The sequence below is a fragment of the Carettochelys insculpta genome, chromosome 22 (genome assembly GCF_033958435.1).
Source record: "Carettochelys insculpta isolate YL-2023 chromosome 22, ASM3395843v1, whole genome shotgun sequence".
NCBI lineage: Eukaryota > Metazoa > Chordata > Testudines > Carettochelyidae > Carettochelys > Carettochelys insculpta.
In genome coordinates, this window is record NC_134158.1 from 22,731,107 (window position 1) to 22,755,836 (window position 24,730).

General features: G+C 50.0%; 1 protein-coding gene across 1 annotated transcript in view; it reads left to right on the forward strand.

Annotated features, from left to right (window-relative positions):
- The first annotated feature begins 1,014 nt into the window (after positions 1-1,014).
- HNRNPUL1 (heterogeneous nuclear ribonucleoprotein U like 1) overlaps positions 1,015-24,730 on the forward strand; it is a 32,196-nt gene continuing 8,480 nt past the window's right edge. Inside the window, exons 1-10 of the mRNA XM_075015979.1 lie at positions 1,015-1,263; positions 3,133-3,270; positions 4,104-4,419; positions 6,872-6,945; positions 7,878-8,017; positions 10,813-10,912; positions 11,403-11,515; positions 20,006-20,272; positions 21,418-21,540; positions 22,061-22,189. Coding sequence (XP_074872080.1) covers positions 1,095-1,263; positions 3,133-3,270; positions 4,104-4,419; positions 6,872-6,945; positions 7,878-8,017; positions 10,813-10,912; positions 11,403-11,515; positions 20,006-20,272; positions 21,418-21,540; positions 22,061-22,189 — 1,569 coding nt within the window. The 5' untranslated portion in view covers positions 1,015-1,094. The remainder of the gene's footprint in view (positions 1,264-3,132; positions 3,271-4,103; positions 4,420-6,871; positions 6,946-7,877; positions 8,018-10,812; positions 10,913-11,402; positions 11,516-20,005; positions 20,273-21,417; positions 21,541-22,060; positions 22,190-24,730) is intronic.

Here is a 24,730-nt window from a genome sequence, read left to right on the forward strand (position 1 = left end):
CCAGCAGCCCCTGTGTTTGCTGTCATGTTCACGGTCCAGCTCATACCAGTGACCAAGCATCAAGCCCCAGCGGCTGCCCAAACCCCAGGGAGGTTGGTACAGTGGGATGGGATGGTCTGGTGCGTGGCTCACAGCACAGGTCACAGCCCCTCACCTGCACAATGTGAAGTCCCGCTGTTGCCTTTAAAGTCACTGGCCACCTGCCACTCTGCATTAATTTGTGCAGGGCTGCATTGCCCAAGAAAACAGATGCACCTGATCGGCCAATGGGAAAGGCTCTAATAATACTGCCCAGGGACTCAGCCAATGGGAAGTGCACTGCCAAAAAACACGAACAAACAAACCCAGGCCTCAGCCAATGGGAAATGCTCTAACAATAAATCCACCCAGGTCTTAGCCAATGGGAAAGGCTCTAACGATACCACCCGGGGCTCAGCCAATGGGAAAAGCTCTAACACTAAATTCTCCCTCTCGCCCGCGCAAAACCAATAGGAAACGCACTAACAAAAAAAACAAACAAACCTTGCACAAGCAAACAAAAAAAAAATTCCTGGGCTCAGCCAATGGCAGACAAGCTCACGGCCTCGCTCTCTCAGGCTCAGCTAATGGGATATAAGCAGAAAACAAACAAACCCTGTGTTCAGCCAATGAGAAACTGAACAGGGAATTATAGCGAGCACCGTGATTGGTGCATAGGGGGCCTGACTCCCGCCCTTTCATCTATCAATCAAGCCCAGCCTTCAACCCTCCTCCGGTCTCCGTTTGATTGACTCTGACGCCAACGGCCTGCAGCCAATGACAAGCCTCGTTACCTCGCTGCCTCCTCCTCCTTTGGCCAGTGGCCGCTCGCCTGACAAACCAGCAGCGAGCGGGAGACGGGCGGGCGACGAGGGAGGCAAGAGGCGCGGGCAGGCCGTTACCCAATCGGAAGCGGCCTTACGTCGCGGCGCGGAGCGCGGGGCCAATGGGCGCTCCCGTTGCGGCGCGGCGCGGCGGCGGGAGGGGAGGCGGCGATGGCGGCCATTTTGAGCCGGGCCCGCAGCGGGGCAGCCGATGGCCGGGCCCAGCGCGGGGCTGTGAGCGCGGCCGGCGCCATGGACGTGCGGCGCCTGCGGGTCAACGAGCTGAAGGAGGAGCTGGGCCGGCGCGGGCTGGACACGCGCGGGCTGAAGGCGGAGCTGGCCGAGCGCCTGGCGGCGGCGCTAGAGGCCGAGGAGGCGCGGCGGGGGCCCGGCGCGGGGGGCGCGGCGCCCGACGGACACTGTGAGGGCCGGGCCGGACCGGGCCGGGGGGCGGTGTGGGGCCGTCCTGGGGGGGGAAGGGCGCTGTGTGGCGGGGGGGGTTCGGTCCCTGGGGAGCGGGGCGCTGTGTGGGGAGGGGGTCCAGTTCGGGGAGGGCGGGGCGCTGTGTGGGGAGGGGGTCCGGTCCCTGAGGGGCGGGGCGCTGTGTGGCGGGGGTGTCCGGTCCCTGGGGGGCGGGGCGCTGTGTGGCGGGGGGGTGTCCGGTCCCTGGGGGGCGGGGCGTGGCGGGGGGTACCTGGCCCGCTGCACAGGGTGGGGAGCCCAGCATGACCCCAGCTGTGGCCCGGGGCAGGACGGGCCACGACGGGCCACGCTGATGAGTGGCGGGTTCCCAAGGCGCCTCCGTGCGCTGCCCAGGCATGAGGTGTGAGTGTGCGGGAGGGCGGTTGATCTCGGCTGGAGCCACCAGGGACAGGCAAGTCCTCTCTGCGCTCCTGCATCCCCAGTGGCGGTGTGAGGTGCCCACCCCAGCCAGGGCATCCCGGTGCGCAGCGGCGAGCGGGGAGTTGGGATTCTTGGGCTCTAGTCTCAGCCTTGAGCCAACTCACAACTACACCCAGTAACCTTCCTCTCTGGGAGGAGAGGGTGTGTCCTCCTGCCAGCTGCAGGTGCATATCTGTGGCATCATATGGTGGGTTTTATTTTTGTCTGGAGAGGGATCAGCTCTTTTCAAGAGCCTGTTCCTCACTTTCTCTCTCTGATGGATTTTGGCAGATGGGAACCCTGCCAGCCTGTTCATTGAGAAACCTTGGTGATTCATCCTCTAGACTTCTGTCATCTCTCCCTGCCCTTCACCAGGGGGGTTAGAGTATCCTTCCATCATAGACTTGGTGTTGGCAGGTGTTCTAGAGCATCATCTAGTTTGCTTTCTACTGCTGTTTTTTTTCCTAAATGGTGCTAGGACCTGGCTGGAGGAGCTGTGTGTGAAAGTGCATAAACAGCTGGGAAATAGATATGATCAGTTCTGTTCTACACAACAGACTGAGTTTAAAAGGGAAACTGGACCCCTCACAGGTTCTGCATTTTCAGTATATATGGGTCATGACTTGCTAGTCATCCCCATTGACAAGAATGCTTCCTAAAGCTCAGGTGCTTGGAAGCATGTTCCCCCCAGCAGCTTGTTGGCTTGCTGATGTCCATTGGAGGCATACTTCTGTCTTACTAGTGGTGTATCTTGTACCAAGACAGTTTCGGTGCTTCTCTGATGTGTCTGTGCTAGTAAGCCACTAGGCAGTATTTCCCTAAAGGACACTGGTTCGCTTAGGTTCTGCGCTAATGTTCTCTTGCTACACCATTTGTGTGATTTTTTTTTTTGACAGTCTCTGAGAAGATCACCAGTACTGCAGATTTGCATTTCCCATGGAAGTTGTGGCACTGCCCCGTTGCCACTTTCACTTTTGCTTTTTGTGTATCTTGGAAAGTAAACCACAAGTTCAGTCCCACACACAAGTAATTAAACTTCCTTTGTGCTACACTTGAGGGTCTCAGTTCAGCCCTTCAAACATGGGAAGTATTGTGTGTCATCGGTTGCTAGAATGTTGATTAGGTTTGCCATATGCTGGGATTTCAGGGTTTTGTTGCTTTTATTGCAAACTGGGTAGTTTCCACTATAAAAGTTTTCGCAACTTTTTGCACTGAGCAAGTGGTTGGCTCCTTGCCGTCATGACGGCTTTCTGAGCGTGCAGGCTGGCAGACGTGTTAGTCTTCTGTGTGAAGTCCCAAAAGTTGCAGGGATAAAATAAAAAGGTGAACCTCACAATTTTCCTCTGCGTGTTCTAGTTACAATATGTTGTGAGTAACCGCCATAATACATGCCTCTTTCTATTTGAAGATGGCGTTGACAACAATACTCATCAGAATGACCCCCAGGGTTATCAGGCTTCTTTTGAGCACTGCAATATTAAACAAGAGAATGAATCCAAGTATGAGAGGAGACCTCTAGACCATGAGCGTCCGGTCCTACACTCAGGTAACCATCATTTTAACTTCAGCCTTATCAGCAGAACTCTTTGACAAGTATTATAGTAAATGTACGTGTCATTGTTTCTTCAAGTCACTGTGGGGCCTGGAGCTGCTCTTTGCAGGGGGAGCTGTCCCTGCTGGAAGGATGCTCTCTTTGGTCCTCTTCCCCACCCTGCCTGCAACCTTAGAAGGCCCTGTGCCACATAAGCCTTTGATACGAGTTTGCAGTTGTATGGCCCCATTGTATTGTGTAAGCAAAGAACTAGTTGCACTCTGGCAAAAGGGTGCATGTAGGAACAGAAGCGACGCTGATCCGGCATCCAAGATTTGAAATAAGCTGTTCTTAGCCAGCTCTCCAAATCACTGGGCTATAGATCAGATCCTAGTTATGGTCCAGCGCCATGTGGTGGTTCAACAGTAGAAACAATTTCTGCAAACCCTAGGAGTGCTGTGATATTGATTTCCGCTGTAGTACAGTAGCTGGATATGTTGTTGCCAAAAGGTCACAAGGCACCACACATTAAAATACTATCTCTTCAGTCCCCAACTTGCTTGCTGTCATCCCCCAAGGCCGCAGTACTTCACAGCGTAACAGCACTAGAAATAATTTGGGACTGTTATACCACCATGGACCTGAGCATGTGATTAGTAATAGGGGAAAAAAGGAGCTCTCGAGACTAATTTCTTTTATTCATAAGGGACGGGGAGGAAGGATGAATTATAGCAAAAATAGCTGGGGGGAGGGGTGTTAACCTTGAGCAGCTCTCACTCATGGCAGAAGTGCCCCGTTTTGTCGTGGGTGAGGAAGCCATTTAATGTCCCTGCCTGTTTTCAATGCAGAGATGAAGACAGAAGTAAAGCAGGAAGAACCAGCTCCTGGCTACAACATACCAGCTCCTGGCTACAACATACCGGCCCCTGGCTACGGTGGTCCTGCTTCTGGCTACAGTACACCCTCCTCTGGCTACAACACCCCTAGTTATGGTGCCCCCACTCCTGGCTACAGCGCCCCCACTCCTGGCTACAGTGCACCCCCCTCTGGCTACAATGTGCCTGATCCCTCTCAGCCCAGACAGCAGCAGCCACCACAGGGCCGCAAGAGGGCCTTTGAGGAGCAGCGAGGGCGGGGTTATTATGAACACCGAGAAGATAAGAGGTGAGCTCAGGAAGGGAGACCCCGATAAATTGGGCCTATCATGATTCAAGATGTTTATCCCTAGGCCTGGGCTAAGGAGAGTCCTGAGTTTACAAAGAGTGTGACTTGTTGGATCTGTCAGGCATTTTGCCAAAGACCAGCCGTTTGCTTTTTTTCCACGCTTGTATGTTTTTGATCATCAGGGGAGCAGTGACAGAGCACTGGACTGGGAATCTGTTCCCAGCTCAGCAGCTGAGCATCCTTGGGTGAGTCATGCCTCCCCGTACCCCAGTTTCCCCATTTGTACAATGTGGGACTTCCTTTGCAAGGCACCTTGAGGCCTGTGGATGCAGTGTGCTTTAGTGAGATCTAAAGGTTGCTGAGTTGGGTGTGGGCTTTAGGGGGACATTCCTTCTGAATACGCCCGTGCATTGAAAGTCTTGGCATGGACATGGTCACAAAATGCAGCGTAAAGTGGTAATCTGCCTTCAGGACCTCATGCCAAAGGATGTTTTTTAAATGTTACTTTTAATCTTGCGCAGTAGCAGAGGCAGAGAATTGCCTCATGATTCAAGTCTCAGAAGTGGGTGTCAGGAGGTGCGGCATTTAGCGTGAAGGTTTCCACAGACTTGATATGTAACCAAGGGCAAGTCATTTAACTCTGCCTGTTTCCCATGTATAACACTGGAATAACACGTAGCTGCATAGGGGTCTTACACAGCTTCATTAATGATTAATAGGAGCTACGTCTACACGTGAATGCTACATCGAAATAGCTTATTTCGATGAATAACGTCTACACTTCCTCCAGGGCTGGTGCCGTTGATGTTCAACATCGACGTTGGGCAGCACTACATTGAAGTAGGCGCTGCAGGGGCGCGTCTACACAGCAAAGCGGCCCACATCGAAATAAGGGTGCCAGGAACAGCTGCAGACAGGGTCACAGGGCAGACTCAACAGCAAGCCACTCCCTTAAAGGGCCCCTCCCAGACACACTTGCACTAAACAGCACAAGATCCACAGAGCCGACAAGTGGTTGCAGACCCTGTGCATGCAGCATGGATTCTCCAGCTGCAGCAGCAGCAGTCAGAAGCCCTGGGCTAAGGGCTGCTGCACATGGTGACCATAGAGCCCCGCAGGGGCTGGAGAGAGCGTCTCTCAACCCCTCAGCTGATGGCCGCCATGGCAGACCCCGCTATTTCGATGTTGCGGGACGCGGATCGGCTACACGTGCCCTACTTCGACGTTCAACTTCGAAGTAGGGCGCTATTCCTATCTCCTCATGAGGATAGCGACTTCGATGTCTCGCTGCCTTATGTCGATTTCAACTTCGAAATAGCGCTCGCCACGTGTAGACGTGGCGGGCGCTATTTCGAAGTTGGCACAGCTACTTCGAAGTAGCCGGCACGTGTAGACGCGGCTAGGGAGAGCTTTCAAAAGTACCCAAGGTTTAGGCACCAAGCTCCCTGTGACTCTCAATGGGGCTCATGTTCCTACATCTTCTAGGAACTTCTCAAAAATCATCCTTCTAAAGAGCTTGGAGAGTCTCACAAAGGAAGTGCTGGGGAGTGTTCATCTAACTTCACATAAGAGTCACAGAGTGGTACCTCCTGTTAGAATTCTTAGTTCATGCCACTGACAGAAAGTTCTCCCTGTGTTTAGGCTTGGGAGGATTAAATTTTTATCCAGTAAAAGTTGGTAAAGATCAATTTTGCCAAACACACACACGGGCAAAAAAAATTAATTGAGCAGTATAGTCCAAATAAGAAAAACGCTGCTTTAAATTTGTTGGTTTAATTCAGGGTGTTTATTTGGTATATTTTGACAATAAGGGGTATAACTACCTTTTGCATCTCACTGTCTGCTCTTATTAAATAGTGTCTGATGGTCCTGTTGTCTAACCTCCCGATTTTCCCTCAGTTGTGAAAATGTAAATACATAAAAGAAGAGCAACTATATTATCCCTCAGAATGATAAACAAGAGAAGTCGAGTTCTGCAGAGTCTGCTGCATTTGAGAAAGTGATTGCCCTTGTGAAATTTTTCCACCCAGTCTTAGTCACTTTGTTGTTGTTTTCTGACCCATGTGTGTTTTAAGAACAGCTCTCATTTTGTGTTCCCTACACCTTGTGCCATTGTTGACCCTGCTATGTCAGTTTCACTCTTCTGATCTGGTGGTGTGTTACAAGTGGTTTATAAAGGGTCAGTAACACGCTGGATGTAGAGCCAAGTGTAACATCCTGTGATGAAAACCTGGGAGCTCTTTCTGATGTGCAAAAGGGTCACTGCCAAACATTCTCTGTGAACCTCCTTATCTTCACTTTTGGAGGCACTGGCTGCAAATCCACAAGTCATTCTGTTCTAGTGAAAGCCTGACAGTTCTTAAATCCCACCTTAGTTCCTGGTTGTTGTCCCCAAAACTTTGCCTTGCCTTGACACATAAGCCACGCTTGTGCCTTGGTGTTTTTGTTCTAGGGGCCGATCACCTCAGCCTCCTGCAGAAGATGATGAAGAAGAGTTTGATGAGACACTAGTGGCCATTGATACATGTGAGTCTGGGGGGCAGAGAAGAGTGGCATCCAACACCCCAAAACCCCTTATGTGATCTCCTTTCTGTTTCTTCACCACTGGAAGGGTGACAAGGCTAGACTTCTAGTTGACTGAAGGACTTGGGCGGGGGGGGATCCCAAAGAGATACAAGCAGTTTTCCCTCCCCGTAACTGAGAGGCAGGGCTATTGTGCCCTTAACAAAGACTGCCTTTCTCTAGAGCTTACGTTTTGGAATTCGTAGATCCCAAGGCCAGAGGGAGTTATTACGATCACCTGGTTTGACCTGGAAAATGCAGGCCAGGGGATTGCCCTTGGTTCATTCCTGTTTTAATTAATCAGTGTTAATGAGCACAGATTTTAAGACTGACTAAAGATCTTTCCAGCTCCCTTGATTTATTTTTCAGACACCTGAGATGTCGTCATCTCTCATGAATGTCTCTGTCTCTTGGCCCCATCACAGTAATGCTGTAGCGCCTCTCCTTCTGCAATGTGCTGATTCCTCTTCTTCCCCTTCCCGCACCCCGCACGCAGTCCAGTGAGGCAGGGGGTGTGAGATAGGAACAGGCACTTGGTTATGCCCATCTTACAGGGCAGGCTCTAGGGTAGAGAGCTTGTGCCAGAGCTGCAGTCAAACTGAAAGGCCTAGTTGTACTAGGTGTGCTGCAAACATGTGGTAAATCATGGTTGCTGCCCCACGCAGTGTATAACCCAGGCTCATCCTAAGACAAGGTGTAACAGATGGATGAGAGGGACACACAGGTCAGGGTAGGGGAGAACACCAAGAATAGGGATTTACTGTAATATGACAACACCATAAAACTTCACTGTTAAGTGCTGTAGGCATAGAATGAGTTGTATGGCTCTTAGCCAGTCCAGTGTGCTGATCACCTCTGTATTGTTCCAGTTAACACCAGACCTTCTTGTTCTCTAGATAATTGTGACCTGCATTTCAAAGTAGCCAGGGACCGGTACAGCGGCTACCCACTGACCATAGAAGGCTTTGCTTACTTGTGGTCAGGTGCCCGAGCCACTTATGGAGTGAGGAAAGGGCGGGTCTGCTATGAGATGAAGGTAAGAGCAGTATGCTGCCCTTAGTAATGTGTAAGTCACAGTGGTGGTTAGCTTCAGATTCCATGTGCTGGAGATCTTTCAATGGGGAAAGAGCTGGCTTTGAGAACATTTCCAGCTGGAAACAGGACTTAGCCATGACTAGGTCTAGCAACAAATAGCTTCATAGTGGCTTGTCTGTATCAAGGGGAAAGACTAAGATGAAATCATAATCAACACACACTTCACTCCTGTTCTCATTCGAGCCTACGTAGCGAGCACAGAACATCTTGTAATCATAATGTCTTTATGCAAGCAGCAACAGGGACTGTGCAGTAGCAGACCGCAGATTTAATGCAGTTCATTCTGGTTAGAAAAGAATGCCTGTCCTTTAACCTACATGAGAGTGGCCATACAGGGTCATACCAAAGGTCCATGTAGCCCAGTGTCTTGTCTGCTGACAGTGGCCAATACCAGGTGCCCCAGAAGGAGGGAACCAAACAGGTAACGGTCTCTCTCCTGCCATCCATCTCCAGCTTCTGACAAACAGAGGCGAGGGACATCTTTCCTTACCCATCCTGGCTAACAGCCATTAATGGACCTAACCTCCATGAATTTATCTAGCTCTTTTTTTAAACCCTGTTATACTCCTAACCTGCACAGTCTCCTCTGGCGAGAAGTTCCGCAGTCTGACTGTGCGACGTGTGAAGAACTTCCTTTTATTTGTTTGAAACTTGCTGCCCATTAATTTCATTTGGTGTCCCCTACTTCTGAGATTATGGGAACAAGTACATTTTTCCTTGTTTGCTTTCTCCACACCACTCATAATTTTATATACCTCTATCATATCCCCCCCCTTAGTCTCCTTTTTTCTAAGCTGAAAAGTCCTAGTCTCTAATCTTTCTTCATGTGGGACCCGTTCTAAACCCCCGATGGTTTTAGTTGCTGTTTTCTGAACCTTTTTTAATGCCAATCTCTTTTTTGAGATGAGGTGACCACATCTGTACACAATATGCAAGATGTGGGCATACCATGGTTTTATATAAGGGCAATAAGATATTCGCTGTCTTATTCTCTATATCCCTTTTTTAATTTCTAACACCATTTGCTTCTTTTTCCATGGACATGCCCAGTTAGCTGATGTTGACCATTAAATCTTCTTTTTAACTCATCTGAGTAGCAAACCCTCTTCTCTCCTTACACATGACTTAGTCAGCAAAGTTGTCTTCCTTTTTAAGAAGATCAGAGTTAGACTGAAATCTCTCCAGTCCTGTGTGGAGCTAGTGACTGCAGTCACCAGTCTAAAGTTTCCAACACTTAACATGACTAAAATGTGAAAGGGTGCAGGGAAGTCTGCAGGCTTGGAACAGTACCTGTAGAGAAAGGACTGTCTGAGTTCATTTCAGTGTGACGATAACCCCGATGCCATTTGGTCAGTTTTGACTGTTTCGCTGCAGATGAGATGAGAGCATATGTGCTTGGGGAGGAATGGTAGGCTGGAGACCTGTTCAGTTGGGCTGCTCAGTTTGGGTAATAAGTTGTCAGTGTTTGAATTGTGGTTGTGACTATGGGAAAGTTTGTCACTCTTCCCAGTGTGACCTCTGGTTGGTTGGACTGCCAGTTGCTTCTGTAGCCAAGTGCTTGGTTCACTCCTGGCTCTGCAGAGTTCCCCTTAAGGCAGCTGCAAGCAAACCCTGTAAAGCTGTCTGGAGCAGAAAATGGGAATCTTTTACCCAAGAGCTCTGCACATGCTGGAATGTCCTGGGCCCTCTGTCAGGCCACAGTGTCTGCACTGGGACTCGTGAACTGAAACAGTAGGAAAACACCTCACCAACTACCCACAGGTGGGCCATATTTCCTCTCCCCAGTGGCTGGTTTTTGGCACTGATGCCTAGCACAGTCTCTCCTCCCCTCCCCCCTTGATTCATCACATAGTCTGGAGTTGGGTAGTACACTGACAATTAGTAAGCTGGAAACTTAAACTGATGTTTAAGTCAAATCTTCCCTAGCCACTTCCTTAGTGCTGCTTCATGGCACACATAGCATCCTTTCCTGTAAACCAGGTCTATGGTCTGCTGAAGCTTCTGAACTCACTACGGGGGCAGGAAGTTGAAAGGGAGCGAAAGCTTTAAAAAGCCCTGCATTTCACCTGGTGCTTCCCTCAGCTTGGGCTGTGAAAACAGCCTGGTCAGTTCCTAGCTCCTTTCCATTCACCCTGAGGCTCCGGTGCCTCTTTTCAACCTTTCTGCATTTGACACCTCCTCCCCCCAGCCCCCCGCCTTTAGTCAAAGTATGTTTTTGTAGTTCCCCTTATGTTTACCAGAAGAGCATCTGTGACAGCAATTCTCGGTACACTGGGGTGGGGATGGACTAGTTGTCCTCTTGAGGTCCCTTCCAGCCTCATGTTTTAGTGATTTGTGCTGGGCATGTTGACCCAGAACACATGACTTTGGAAGGTCAGCGTGTGGGGTGTGGGCAAGCGAGAGCTTCTTTGCTTCAGATTGTAATAAAATGGCAGTGCCTTGAGGAGCCGTGGTTCAGCGGCCCCACTGCCAGTGCTGTAGGGCGCACACCCCTTGCTTAAGAATTGGCTCCCCTGGAAGTCTTTGTAGAAACACTGATTTTTACAGACAAACTGTGGAGCACGTTGGACCAGCCTGTCTGTGCTTTCGTGCCTCTAGATGAGACAGGGCTGTTAGGCTGGCAGTTCACTTTTCCAAAGTGTCTGTCCCTGGTACTTGAACAGATCCTGAGACTTGAAAATGGAGGGTTTTGTGAACTGTTCAGTCATTGTTTCAACCTTGTTTTCTGTCCCCTAGGTCAATGAAGAAATCTCTGTAAAACACCTTCCTTCCACAGAACCCGATCCTCACGTCGTGCGTATTGGCTGGTCCCTGGACGCTTGCAGCACACAGCTGGGTGAGCATTGCCACAGCTGGTTACGTGAGCCACATCATTATTTTCATAAGGCATTGAAAGTCTTGGCATCTGATCATGTGGGCACCTGTCCCCATGGCAGCCAGGTGCTCATGTCCCTACATGGGGTGGAGGACCATACCCTTGTCAGCAGTGAGCGAGGTGGTGGCAGAGTATTTTCTTCAGCTGTCTTTGCTTCAGGCATAGTGGGGCCTGGCCATTCCATTGCTGCTGCTGTTAGGAGATGGCTTGCCTAGCCTTCTACCAAGAGGACTGCCCGCTGAAGGTGCCCTGCCTCCTCTCCTCAGACTCCTCGCCTGTGCTAAAACAGGGCTGTGCCACTGGGAGTGTTGTAGGCGCATGTGGCTAGCCAGGGCTCGCAGTAACCCTGCGAGGGCGGGGCAGGGCCCATACTGTTGGGGTTAGGAAGTGGCATATGCAGCCCTGTGTTTGAATTGGCTGTGACCATGTAAGCCCCTTGGACTCTCCTCAGGGGAAGAGCCCTTTTCCTATGGTTATGGCGGCACCGGGAAGAAATCCAGCAGCTGCAAATTCGAGAACTATGGGGAAGCGTTCTCTGAGAATGATGTTATCACCTGCCTTGTGGTGAGTACAAGCTCTCTCTGCCTTGGCCTGCCCCCCGCCCCCCTTGTGCTTCCAGCACTCCGGCCCACTTCTAGTGTGGCCTGTCGCAGAAATGAGCATGCTGGCAGAGCATCCCACCAGACCTTCCTGGGGCACCCATCACAGTGGTGGGGTTATCGGAGCTGCTCTTCAAAGCATGGTCAGTGGCTGGAGTTCCGTAGTTTGTCTGAGAAGTGCAGTGCCCCCACCCCCCCGTCCATCCCCTGCAGGTACAGTGTCAAAGCAACCCCTGGCTGCCAGCCTACCAAACAGCCAGGGTCCCCAGCCAATGGCTGCTGATGTAGCCAGTGCCAGAGCTACCTGTCTGGCTAGCGTAGGCATGCACAGGTATGTACCCCGGGGTGCAGGCAGGGAACCCAGACCCACATGTGCAGCACTTGCCCCACGTTGCACAGCAGGGACTTGCTCCCAGTTCCTAGGCCTGTGCCCTACTTTCACAGGGTAGGGCATTAGGCCTCCCAGGCCCTTCCCAGGGTGCCCCACCCCTTGTGCTTGCCAGTTTCAGTCCAGCCTAACATCTTCAACGACCTGGGGCTCAGTGCCCGTTGGTGTCCAATGCCTTCCTCACTATTTCCTTCCACCTTTCCCCGTCCAGTGCAGGGTGGCTTAGCTTCCGTAGACTAGCTCCGTCCCAATCTACCATTCCCTGTGGGGTCTGCCTCTCCAGTTCAAACCATCATAATTCAAAATGATCTGGATAAATTGGAGAAATGGTCTGAGGTAAACAGGATGAAGTTTAATAAGGACAAATGCAAAGTGCTCCACTTGGGAAGGAACAATCAGTTTCACACACAAAGAATGGGGAGAGGCTGTCTAGGAATGACTACAGCAGAAAGGGATCTAGGGATTATAGTGGACCACAAGCTAAATATAAGTCAACAGTGTGATGCTGTTGCAAAAAAAGCAAACATGATTCTGGGATGCATTAACAGGTGTGTTGTGAACAAGACACGAGAAGTCATTCTTCTGCTCTACTCTGCGCTGGTTAGGCGTCAGTTGGAGTATTGTGTCCAGTTCTGGGCACCACAGTTCAAGAAGGATGTGGAGAAACTAGAGAGGGTCCAGAAAAGAGCGACAAGAATGATTAAAGGTCTAGAGAATGTGACCTATGAAAAGAGGTTGAAAGAATTGGGCTTGTTTAGTTTGGAAAAGAGAAGATTGAGGGGAGACATGATAGCGGTTTTCAGGTATCTAAAAGGGAGTCATAAGGAGGAAGGAGAGAACTTGTTCTTCTTGGCCTCTGAGGATAGAACAAGAGGCAACGGGCTTAAACTGCAGCAAGGGAGGTTTAGGTTGGACATTAGGAAAAAGTTCCTAACTGTCAGGGTGGTCAAACAGTGGAATAAATTGCCAAGGGAGGTTCTGGAATCTCCATTGCTGGAGATACTTAAGAACAGGTTACATAGATGTCTATCAGGGATGGTTCAGATAGTACTTGGTCCTGCCATTGGGGCAGGGGGCTGGACTCGATGGCCTCCCGAGGTCCCTCCAGTCCTAGTGTTCTATGATTCTATCCCTTATGCCGAATACCAGGATCTTGATTTTTCATTCATCAGTCATTCTGAGCCTCAGCCACGATCAATAAGAATTCTGTTCTCTCGGGGCAGTGAGGCCTAAAAGCCGGAGTCAGTAGCACTGTGCCCTTCCCTCGGGGCAGTGAGGTCCAGTAGCTAGAATTAGCAGTCACAGTCCTTCACACATGATAGTGAGACTTGGTGGCCTGCATCAATGGCAGCAGTTATAATGTCCCCCTGGAGATCCATGGGGGAGAGGATAGGGAGACCTATGCCCTCCCTCTCCAATGGGTCCCAGCCCAGGGCCCTGTCAGCGGTGGAATACTCCACCACAACCCTAGTGGGGAACCCACCTGCAATGCACCCAACTCTCAGGGAGGTAACTCCCTGCCCTTGGCTACATCCTACCAGATTCACAGTAGCAGTCTCCCTAGCCATTCTACTGAACGGGGCCTTCTCTGGCTCTGCGCATCTGCCGCTCTTTCTTGGGAGCTCCTCCTGTGCTTCCCTTGCAGGCGGTCAGCCCAGACTGAGCTGCACCGCGTGTCTTTATAGTGGGCCTCCAGCTGGAGCGTGCCCACTTGGGCTGTGGGAGCAGGGTCTTTTCCACCCAGTAACTAGTTAACCTGTGCAGGCCCAGTCCAGGGTCAGTACAGCCCATCTCTCCTACCCACTTCCTTTCTGCCTTTTCCCCATCCCACTCCAGTTCCCCAGCTTGTCTCCCGCAGGGCTGAGGATGAAGCAGAATTCCCCCTGCCCCGCTCCTGTGGACTCAGACGCCCTTGCGAATTGTGGGTGCTTGCACTCCCAGAGCTCATCTGTGTGGCACCTTCTGAACCAAAGCCAGTGAGCAGTCCGGACACTAGAGGGAGCTAAAGCCGTGCTGTCGGAGGAGGTCACTTCTAGACAAAGAGCTGTGCTGGACCAGGCATCTCAGTGCCCTGCCGCTTCCATAGAATCACGAACACTAGAACTGGAAGGGACCTCGAGAAGTCATTGAGTCCAGGCCCCTGCCCTCTTGGCAGGACCAAACACCATCTAGACCATCCCTGATAGGTGTCTGTCTAACCTGCTCTTAAATATCTCCAGTGATGGAGATTCCACAACCTCCCTAGTAATTTATTTCAGTGTTTAACCACCCTGACAGTTAGAACTTTTTCCTAATGTCCAACCTAAACCTCCCTTGCTGCGTTTTAAGCCCATTGCTCCTTGTCCTAATCTCAGAGGCCAGGGAGAACAATTTTTCTCCCTCCTCCTTGTAATTCTCTTTGAGGTGCTTGAAAACCGCTGTCATGTTCCCTCTAAATCTTCTCTTTTCTAAACTAAACAAGCCCAGTTCTTTCAGTCTTCCCTCATAGCTCATGTTCTCTCGACCTTTCATTGTTCTTGTCGCTCTTCTCTGGACCTTTTCCAATTTCTCCACATCTTTCTTGAAATGTGGTGCCCAGAACTGGACACAATGCTCCAACTGAGGCCTAAGGAGAGCTGAGTAGAGCGGAAGAATGACCTCTCGTGTCTTGCTCACAACACTCCTGTTAATGCATCCCAGAATCATGTTTGCTTTTTTTGCAACAGCATCACCCTGTTGATTCGTATTTAGCTTGTTGTCCACTATGACTCCTAAGTTCCTTTCCGCAGCACTCCTTCCTGGACAGTCATTTCCCATTCTGTATGTATGAAGCTGATTGTTCCTTCCTAAGTGGAGCACTTTGCATTTGTCCTTGTTAACTTCATCCTGTTTACCTCAGACCATTTCTCCAGTTTGTCCAGATCATTCTGAATTATGAGCCTATCCTTCAAAGCAGTTGCCACCCCTTCCAGTGTGGTATCATCTGCAAACTTAACAAGTGCACTCTTTATGCCAATATCTAAATCATTGATGAAGGTATTGAATAGAACTGGTCCCAGAACAGATCCCTGTGGAATCCCACTTGTTATGCCCTTCCAGCATCACTGCGAACCATTAATAACTACTCTCAGAGAACGGTTATCCAGCCAGTTGTGCACCCACCATACAGTTGCCCCATCTAAGTTGTACTTGCTTAGTGGACTGATAAGATCATGCAAGACCATGTCAAATACATCACTAAAGTCTAGGTATACGACATCGACAGATTCTTCCTTATCCACAAGAGTTGTTATCCTGTCAAAAAAGGCTACCAGATTGGTCTGGCATGATTAGTTCTCTACACATCTATGCAGGCTGTTACCTATCACCTTATTTTCTTCCAGATGTTTGCAGATGAATTCCTTAATTATTTGCTCCATTATCTTTCCTGGCACAGGCGTTAAACTGGCTGATCTGTAGTTTCCTGGGTTGTTCTTTTTTCCCTTTTTATAGATGGGCACTGTGTTTGCCCTTTTCCAGTCTTTCGGAATCTCTCCTGTCTTCTGAGACTTTTCAGAGTTGATAGCTAAAGGCTCAAACCTCCTCTATCAGCTCTTTAAGTAGTCTAGGATATATTTCATCAGGTCCTGGTGACTTGAAGACATCTAATTTTTTCCAAGTAATTTGTAACTTGTTCTTTATGCATTTTATCCTCCAAACCTACCCCCTTCCCACTAGCACGCATTATGTTAGGCATTTCTGCATTGGCCTTCTTGGTGAAGACCTAAACAAAGAAGTCATTTTAAGCACCTCTGCAATTTCCAAGTTTCCTGATATTGTTTCTCCCTCCTCACTGAGGAGGGGCCTCCCCTGTCCTTGGTCTTCCCCTTGCTTCCAATATATTTACAGAATAACTTATTACTCTTTGTCTCTAGCTAATTTGAGCTCATTCTGTGCCTTGGCCTTTCTAATCTTGCCCCTGCATACACACGTTGTTTGCTTATATACATCTTTTGTAATTTCACCTACTTTCCACTTCTTATATGATTCCTTTTTGATTTTGAGATCATGCAAGATTCCTGGCTAAGCTGAGGTGGTCTTTTACCATACTTTCTAGCTTTTCTAAGCAGCTGTATAGTTTGATTTTGGGTCCTTAATAGTGTCCCTTTGAAAAACTACCAGCTCTCCTCAGTTGTTTTTTCTCTTAGTCTTGCTTCCCATGGGACCTCACCAAGCAGCTCTCGGAGTTACCAAAATTTGCTTTCCTGAAATCCATTGTCTATATTTTACTGTTCTCCTTTTCACTTTTGCTTGGTATCATGAACTCTGTGATGTTATGGTCACTTTCTCCCAAGCTACCTTCCACTTTCAAATGCTCAGCGAGTTCCTCCCTATTTGTTAAAATCAGATTGAGAACTGCTTTCTCCCCAGTAGCTTTTTCCACCTTCTGAAATAAAAAATTGTCATCCATGCACTCCAAGAACTTTCTGGATAGTCCGTGCCTCACTGTGTTAGTTTCCCATATGTCTGGATTGTTGAAGTCCCCCATCACCACCAAGTCCTGCATTTTGAATAATGTTAATTGTTTAGAGAAGGTCTCATCCACCTCTTGCACCTAGCTGGGTGGTCTGTGGTAGACCCCTGTCACGACATCACCATTGTTTTTTTTTTTTTTACCCCTTTTAACTTAAGGCAACACCTCCTCCCTTTTTACCATGCCTATCCTTCCTGACCAGCAACCACACACCGCACCACAGTCACTCTAACTCAGGGACCCATCCATGCAACAAACCTCGTTGCCAGCTCTGCCCATATATCTACACCAGCAACACCATTACAGGACCTAACCAGGTCAGCCACACCATCGTGGGTTCATTCAGCTGCACATCTACCAGTATAATTTATGCCATCATGTGCCAGCAATGCCCCTCTGCTATATACATCGGACAAACTGGACAGTCTCTACGTAAAAGAATAAATGCACACAACTCATATCAGAAATGGCAATATACAAAAACCCGTAGGAGAGCGCTTCAATCTCCCGGGCCACACAGTAGCAGACTTAAAAGTAGCTATCCTACAGCAAAAAAAAAAATTTCAGAACCAGACTCCAAAGGGAAATTGCTGAGCTACAATTCATCTGCAAATTCAACACCTGCAGCTCAGGCTTAAACAAAGACTGCAAATGGCTGGCTAAATACAAAAGCAGCTTTCCCTCCCTTGGTGTTCACACCTCCAGATCAACTGCTGGTAGTAAGCCTCACCCTTCCTGACTGAGCTAACCTTGTTATCCCCACCCTTGCTCTGGCTTATTTATACCTGGCCCTGCAGATTTCCATTACCAGCATCTGATGAAGTGAGTCTGTGCTCACGAAAGCTCATGCTCAAAACTTTTCTGTAGGTCTATAAGGTACCACAAGACCCTTTGTTGCTGTTATCCTTCCTGACTAAGTTGTATTCTTCTGTACCAATATTCCAATCAGGCATATTTTCCCAGCAAAGTTTCTGTGATACCAGTTATAACATAGTTATGCTTGTTAGGATTTCAAGTTCTTCCTCCTTATTACCCATGCTTCTTGCGTTTGTATATCAGCATCTAAGATACTGATTTGCTTTTGCCCCCCCAAGTTCTGCCTAGTCCCTTTTTTAACCCTCTGCTGTTATAGCCCTTGATCCCTCCCATTTTCAACCCAACTCCCATGTCTCCAGGTTTTTACTTTCCTATGGGCTTTGGTCACCTGTCCCCATCGAACATAGTTTAAAGCCCTGCTCACTAGCCAAATACATCCTTCCCATTCCTTGAAAGGTGAATTCCATCCCTGCTTAACAGTCCTTCATGGAACAGCATCTAGTGATCAAGGAAGCCAAAGTGCTCCTGGTGACACCATCCTTGTAGCCAGGTATTCACCTCCAAAATGCACCTGTCTCTGAGTGGGCCCCTACCCCGAACAGGAAAGATTGAGAACACCACCTGTGCTCCCAACTCCTTCACCCGTACGCCCAGAGCCCTGTAGTCATGCTTGACCTACTCAAGGTTACACCTTGCGGTATCATTCATGTCCACATGGATGAGTAGCGTGGGGTGGTAGTCAGTAGGCCGGATAATCCTCAGCAGCGCCTCCGTAACATCTCAGATACAGGCTCCCGGCAGGCAGCACACCTCTAGGGATGACATATCAGGGCGACAGATGGGTGCCTCCGCCCCCCCTCAGAAGAGAGTCTCCTACCAACACTACCCTAAGTTTCTTTCTTATAATGGTGGCAGCAGCCCTCCCATCCTTGGGGGTACAAGACTTCTGTGGTTCACCTGTAGGGGTGATTTCTTATCTCCTGTACCTCCCATATCTGAAACAGCGTAACAGTTTCCCAGTACCACAGTGTGAGGATCAGGAGCAAGAGAGCACTGCTTGCTGCCGGAAGTGACCATCTGCCAGTGTCCCCCCTGAGCCCTCTCCACCTCCACTGATGGTGTGTCAGCTCTCGTGGGGTGGGACAGCTGCCTTACCCTCCGCTGTCTCCACAGGAACACTGTCCAGGAATTGCTTATGGAGTCTAATACTCCTAAGCCTGGCTACCTCCTCCTGTAGCTCCACCGCCTGCTTCCTGAGAGCTTCTACCAGAAGACACCATCCACATTGGATGGTCTCCCCAGCCTGGACTTAACTGCAAGTAGCAGTCCCTGCAAAACCACACCAGGGTCTGGGTAGAGGCGTCCCGGTCAGGAGGCCTGTCAGACTACAGGCGCAGGTGGAGGAGACAGGAGCAGTGCTGGCACATGTGTTGTGGGTCTTCCTACCTATAGTGGAACCCCTCTGTCAGACTCCCTCTTAAAACTCACCCGTCTGCAGCCCCCTGCCTGCTTTGCTCCCCTGATCGCTCCAACTCTGGCTTTTAAAGCCTACAAACCTCAGTCAGGCCTCCCCCTCCTTAGTCACAGGGGAAGGCTGATCCTGAGGCTGATCAAAGGCAATCAAGGAAACAAAGGTTCCAACCCTCCCAGGCACACGATCCCAAACTGCCACAGTAACTGCAACTGAAATCACCTGCACTCAGAAATCAAACACAGGCAAACTTGACGTGGCAGTTTGGGATATAGATTTTTGTATACAAGTTCTGGACAACGCAGGCATGGAACTAGTTCCTCTCTCAGCTCCCTTCTCAGGACTCTCCTGTTTGCAATCACCTGTTGGCAAGCTCCCCTGGTCACTTACTGGCGGGCTTTATAGGCTCTGGCCTTCCTGATTGTAGCCAGGGGGTTGGGCTACCAACTCCACCACTGAGCAGAGAATTCTAGATTTAAAACCTGAACTGGCAGCCTCAGGACGCAGTCTTTGAGACCACGTTATGCCTGAAGCCTGGGTAGGTTACATGGGTTCACAGGGGCACACCCAGCTTAAACCACCCCCCGCCTGCTGTGTTTTGCCTGCTTCTTTTACTTGTGAGGCCTGACACTGTAACCGCTTCGGCGCAGCTCCTCATTCAGCCTCCAGGCTGTTCTCTTGTCTGCGCTCTGTCTCATCATTTTCACTGTGAAGTCAGCCTGAAGATACCAACAGGTCAGGTAGTGTCAAATACGCAGCCCCAGTCCAGTGTCATTAGTCCCCCAGTGCATTAAAATATGTGATGATGGGAGAGCCCCCGCCATAGGGCAGATAGTTCTGGGGCTCCACACTTCCACAGCCCCCCACTTCCTGCCTTCCAGGGGTCCAGATGGACATTGTCCCAGTTAGGGGCTGAGTCAGACAGCACCTAACAGTTGCTCAGCCCAGAGAGTGGCACTTGGCTTCCTTACTAGAGCTGTCAGTAACTCACTCTGTGCTGGCTGACTTCAGAGTACGGCCTCCAGATAAACTGCCTTGCCAGAGCTGTGTTGGCAAACAGCTCCAAGCCGGGGGAAGGGCTGTGTCAGCAGCGCCCTGAGAGAAGCCAATGTTTTCAGACAGCTGTTCGCAGCAGCAGGATCTTCCCCTTGACACTGGGGAAGCTGTCGCACTGGGCGGCTCTGAAGTTACACACATTTGTGCAGTGCCCAGTGTGCATTGTCCAGGCAGTAACTAGCAGCGTGCCTCTCCCTGGCTCTTCATTTACCCTGACTTCCCCTGTAACTAGGACTTTGAGTGTGGGGAGGAGGTGGAAATGTCCTTCATGAAGAATGGGAAGTGGCTGGGCGTGGCCTATCGGGTGCGGAAGGATGTGCTGGGCGGCCAGGCACTCTTCCCCCACGTCCTGGTGAAGAACTGCGCCATCGAGTTCAACTTCGGGCAGCGAGACGACACCTACTTCCCTGTCCCCCCAGGCTTCACCTTCATTCAGCACGTTCCACTGGCCGAGCGCGTCCGGGGGACCATTGGACCAAAGAGTAAAGCAGAGTGTGAGGTGGGCATTTGCATGGCTCTGGGTGCAGTTGGAACACGTAACACACACTTCCTGCCGCACAGAGCTCGCGGGCCGCCTGCGCGGCTACAGACAGTTGAGGTTAACAGAAACGACAGCATAAAAGCAACACCAAATGGTTCCTCACACACCTAACTCTTGCGTGACTAGCCAGCGTCAGGCCAGAGGAGCAGATCAGAGGGTATTAGAAGAAGGACGGCACATGGTGACTTTTTGCTGCGTACAGTTCCTGTACAAAGGATCTGGGCCAGAGTCCCTCTTCCCCCAAGGATCCTGCTCCACAGAGCCTAGTATCTGCTGCTGCAGAGTGTGGGACAGCACACATGGTGGGGAATGCTTGCCCTAGCAGCGGGCGAGTCCTTCCACCACTCGTTTAAATTGCAGCTCTTGTTCTTTATAGGACTCTCCAGTTCTGCTAAGCCGTCAACTCCACAGCCCTTTCGGGCAGGGAAGTTCCTCAGGCTGGGTGTCTCTCTTGCCTGGTACTAACTGGCACTGCTGGAATGGGGAGAAGCAGGGGTGTTGGCTATTACAGATTGAACCTCTCTCGTCTGGCAGTGTCCATAATCCAGCATGATTTTTAATTAGCCGGACAACCACTTGTCATGGGTGTGACCAAGTTTCCTGTGGTCTCCTAAAGTTTTACAGCCACTAGTCCTGGCTCTTGGTGTTCTGTGCTGTTATTTAGCCCTAAATGTGTTCTAAGAGCCCAGTAAGCAGTGGAAGTTCTGGTAGTGCTGCTAGACAATACTGACCTCCCATGATCTGAGAAATTCTCATGTTTGGCACTGGTCAGCTACCAGGGGGGCTGGACTACAGAGGTACAACCTGTAGTAACTGTTGTCTACATTGGAGATAGGCTAAAATGCAGGGTTGGAGCATGCACTGAATACCAGGATGGACACATTAGGGAGAGGAGAGTAAAATAGTTCAGAAAGCACAGTCTTATTGTTGTGGCACCAAACACCCTGCATGATCATGAGCAAACTCAGTTGCTGCCTCTGACTCCGTTTCCCCCATGGGGTCTGTCCACCTCTGAGGCGATCTTGCAGTGGTGTGTGGAAAGGATGAAGCACACTGGTGTTGCAGTAGCTGATGCTTTCTGTGTGTGTGTGTGTGTGTTTCAGATCCTTATGATGGTGGGGTTACCTGCTGCAGGCAAGACCACCTGGGCCATAAAGCATGCGGCTGCCAATCCAGCAAAGAAGTACAACATTCTGGGAACAAACGCTATCATGGATAAGATGAGGGTGAGAGATGAGCCCTGCTCAGTAGCTAAGAATCTCACTTCTGCGGGTTGATCGTCTTTCAGTTAGCAGAGGCAATTGCTCTGTGGGAAGGCAGTCACTCTTTCATTGGCCATGATGGGAGCCCTGCAGCTCTCTTACTTGTGCTTCCGACTCAGCCTTTTCTTAGAGCAAATCATTTGCTTTTTTCATTCAAGCACCTTTAACCTTTCAGTGAGTCATAAGCATGAATTGACTTTATGCCCCGCCGCCCACCCGCCCAGTGTAATGTCCTGGTTGTGTTCATGAGGAAAACGATGTACAGAAAGCAATACGCTCCCCTCTGCCCCCAGGGTCATGTTGGTTCCCAGTGCCCCTCCTCTGACTGCAAGACCCCACCTCCCTCCCCAAGCTGGGGGTGGAATCCAGATTTGCTGTAACCACTAGATCTCATTCCAGGACCTGCACAAGAGGCCCTGGGGATCCCATCCTGCAGTAGCTCTCAAACACCACATGCTAACCTGTACCTCTGTTTTCCTTCAAGGTGATGGGACTCCGCCGCCAGCGCAACTATGCGGGCCGCTGGGATGTCCTCATCCAGCAAGCGACGCAGTGCCTGAACCGCCTGATCCAGATCGCTGCCCGGAAGAAACGCAACTACATCCTGGATCAGGTACAGAGTCCTGGCATCTATCTGTGTTGCCTGTCAAATAGCCCTTTACAGGCAGTGCTGCGCACTCATGGTTGTCTGGTGTGCTGCAGGCGTGTTAACCCCACACACATACATGCCTGGCGTGTGTCTGGGACAGAAGGAAAGCCCCCACTGTGCCGAGTGTCCCAGAGGAGTGAGGTTGAGAACATTAGGTGGTGAGTCACAGGAAGTGCCGCTCCCTTAGCCTAAGCACATGCAGGTCAAATTATTGAGGGTGCTTTGGGAACTAAATTGTTCTGTTCAAAGTGTAGCCAGGTAAGTGGCCATGCGGCTGAACGCTGGCTTTCCAGGTCTGGGAAAATAGGCTAAGGTAAGTGCTGGGCTCTGGATGTTTCCTAAAGTGCCCTAGGGATGGGTGAGTACCACTGGTGAGTAGTTTGTTGTCTTTTGTTGGGGCAGGTGTCCTGAGAAGAACAGGTAAGCCCAGGTGAGCAGCAGCCGTCCTGGCGTGACTCGGATATAGGAGCCAAACTTCTCTCCTGTTACATGGGCAAACTTAAACCTTGTGACTACATTTTCAAAGCCCAGTAGCTTGCGTGGGAATTGAGCAGCTTGTTTCCCTTGGAGGCTTTGGAGGAACTCACAAATGAACCCTGTTGTGAAGGGCCTGGGAGCTTTCCCAGTGATTCCTAACATTGATGGTGTGCCCCTCTGGGGTTTCCTGTGAGTGCAATATGTGCAAGCCCTTGGTTTGGGTCAGTGTGGCCATAAGGAGACACTTCACTAATCCCATGGCTGGTGTGGTTGTCTCAGATGAGGGCAGCATTTAGCATCTTCCCTTAAAGATACATCTGCACTCACCAGATTTGATGGTGGCACTTGGTTTACTCAATCCCTGTTTGCTAGGTCATACGTGTAACTGCCCTGCATGTGTCTGTCATAGAGAGCTTCTGTTTTAGAGGTCTCTGTGCCCAAATAACATACCTGCGATGTAAGACAAGTGTCTGAGGAGTTTTAAAAAAAGAAAAAACAAAAACAAATACCCAGTTGGCCTCAAAGGAGCACAAATGAGATCTTCCTTTGTTTCTAAAATTCCAAACTCTGGTAGCCTTTCCTTACGCAATATTTTCTTAATTTGCCTTGAGCCTATAAGTGAGATCTGAGTACCAAGCAAACTGCAGATCATAGGTGGCGTGAGGAAGGGTCTTCCTCTCTTGGGACTGAAGTGTTGTATGAGAGTGTAGTTGTCTGGAAGGTTTGCATTTAGCTCCTGCACTGAAGTTTTAGCATGAAACTTCAGATCCACAGGTTGCTGCTGTGTTAGAAGTTTAAGCGTGTTTCTGGTACTGCTGGCTGCGTTCTCGGTGAAGAGAAAACTTAAGCAGCTCAGTGTGAAGTTGTGGCTTTAGCAGTGTAGTCTGAACTCTGATATGGACTGAGAGCTTTTACTCTTCAGGCAGCTCTGTGTCTGGCGTATGCTTTGGAAGCTTTGAGTGTTCTCTTACAGGTGTTCTTGAGTCTAGTTTTGCAAGGGTTCAATGAGCTGAGGTATTAGTACAGTCACTATTTTAAGTGCAAACGTTCAACGAGATGGATCTGACTTTCTTGTTTCTGAAGAATAAAGCCAAAAAGATTGTCCATGTAGATTGCCGTTCTGTTAGCTGCTGTGTGATTATATATGGATGCCGACATTTTATGTAAGCCACTGTGCATTAACGCAGACTCCTTTGCAAAAGTGCATTAGGCTATGCCTTTGTTTTGCAGATGAGTCTGATGTTCTTTTAAAGCCTTTAATGACAGAATTCAGGAAAGATCTCTATTCTATATGTTCTCTCTGTAAAACTTGTGTGATGTCTTGCAGTAGCTGATGAAGTCTTGGCTGCTAACTTTACCAGACTAGACAACTGGCTGTGAGTTGCATCAGTTGGCTGTACCTGACAGTCACGAGTATCTGCAACTGGTGATGGTCTACACAAAAAGTGTGCTGTTTGGGACGCTTTTGTGCTTTTCGATCCCAAAGCGCATTGTGCTTTTGCTGAAAGCATCCAGGGCTCCTGACTGCGTATACAGTAAACCCTCAAAATGCGTGGTTTTGAGTTGCGCTTAACTTGCATTAATGTGAATTAAAGGCAACTCAAAATCTTGCTCCCGCCAAGCCCCTCTCCACCCATTCACTGCTCCAGCTCACCCCCCGCTTCCCGTGCCTGGCTCTGGCTCACCAACCACACTCACAGCTCTGGCTGAACCCCGGCTCCACGAATGGCTCCAGCTCACCCCCACTCACCTCAAACACCTCAACAGCCCCCCACCTTCCGCCCCTCACGTGGCTCCAGCTTAACACCGCCCCAGCCCCGCCAGGCTTAACCCTCCAGCTGTCCCCCCACCTCAGGACTTAACTCTCAAAAGGAGCTCCAGGTGCTTCTGCTGCTTTCCTACCTGTGGAACGTGCCTTCCACCGGGGAAAAAGCCGCCCCTGACTTACGCGAAATTCGGGTTACTTAAGGGCACGTGGAAACGAAACCCTCGCGTAAGTCGAGGCACTACCGTATACGGCTAGAGGCA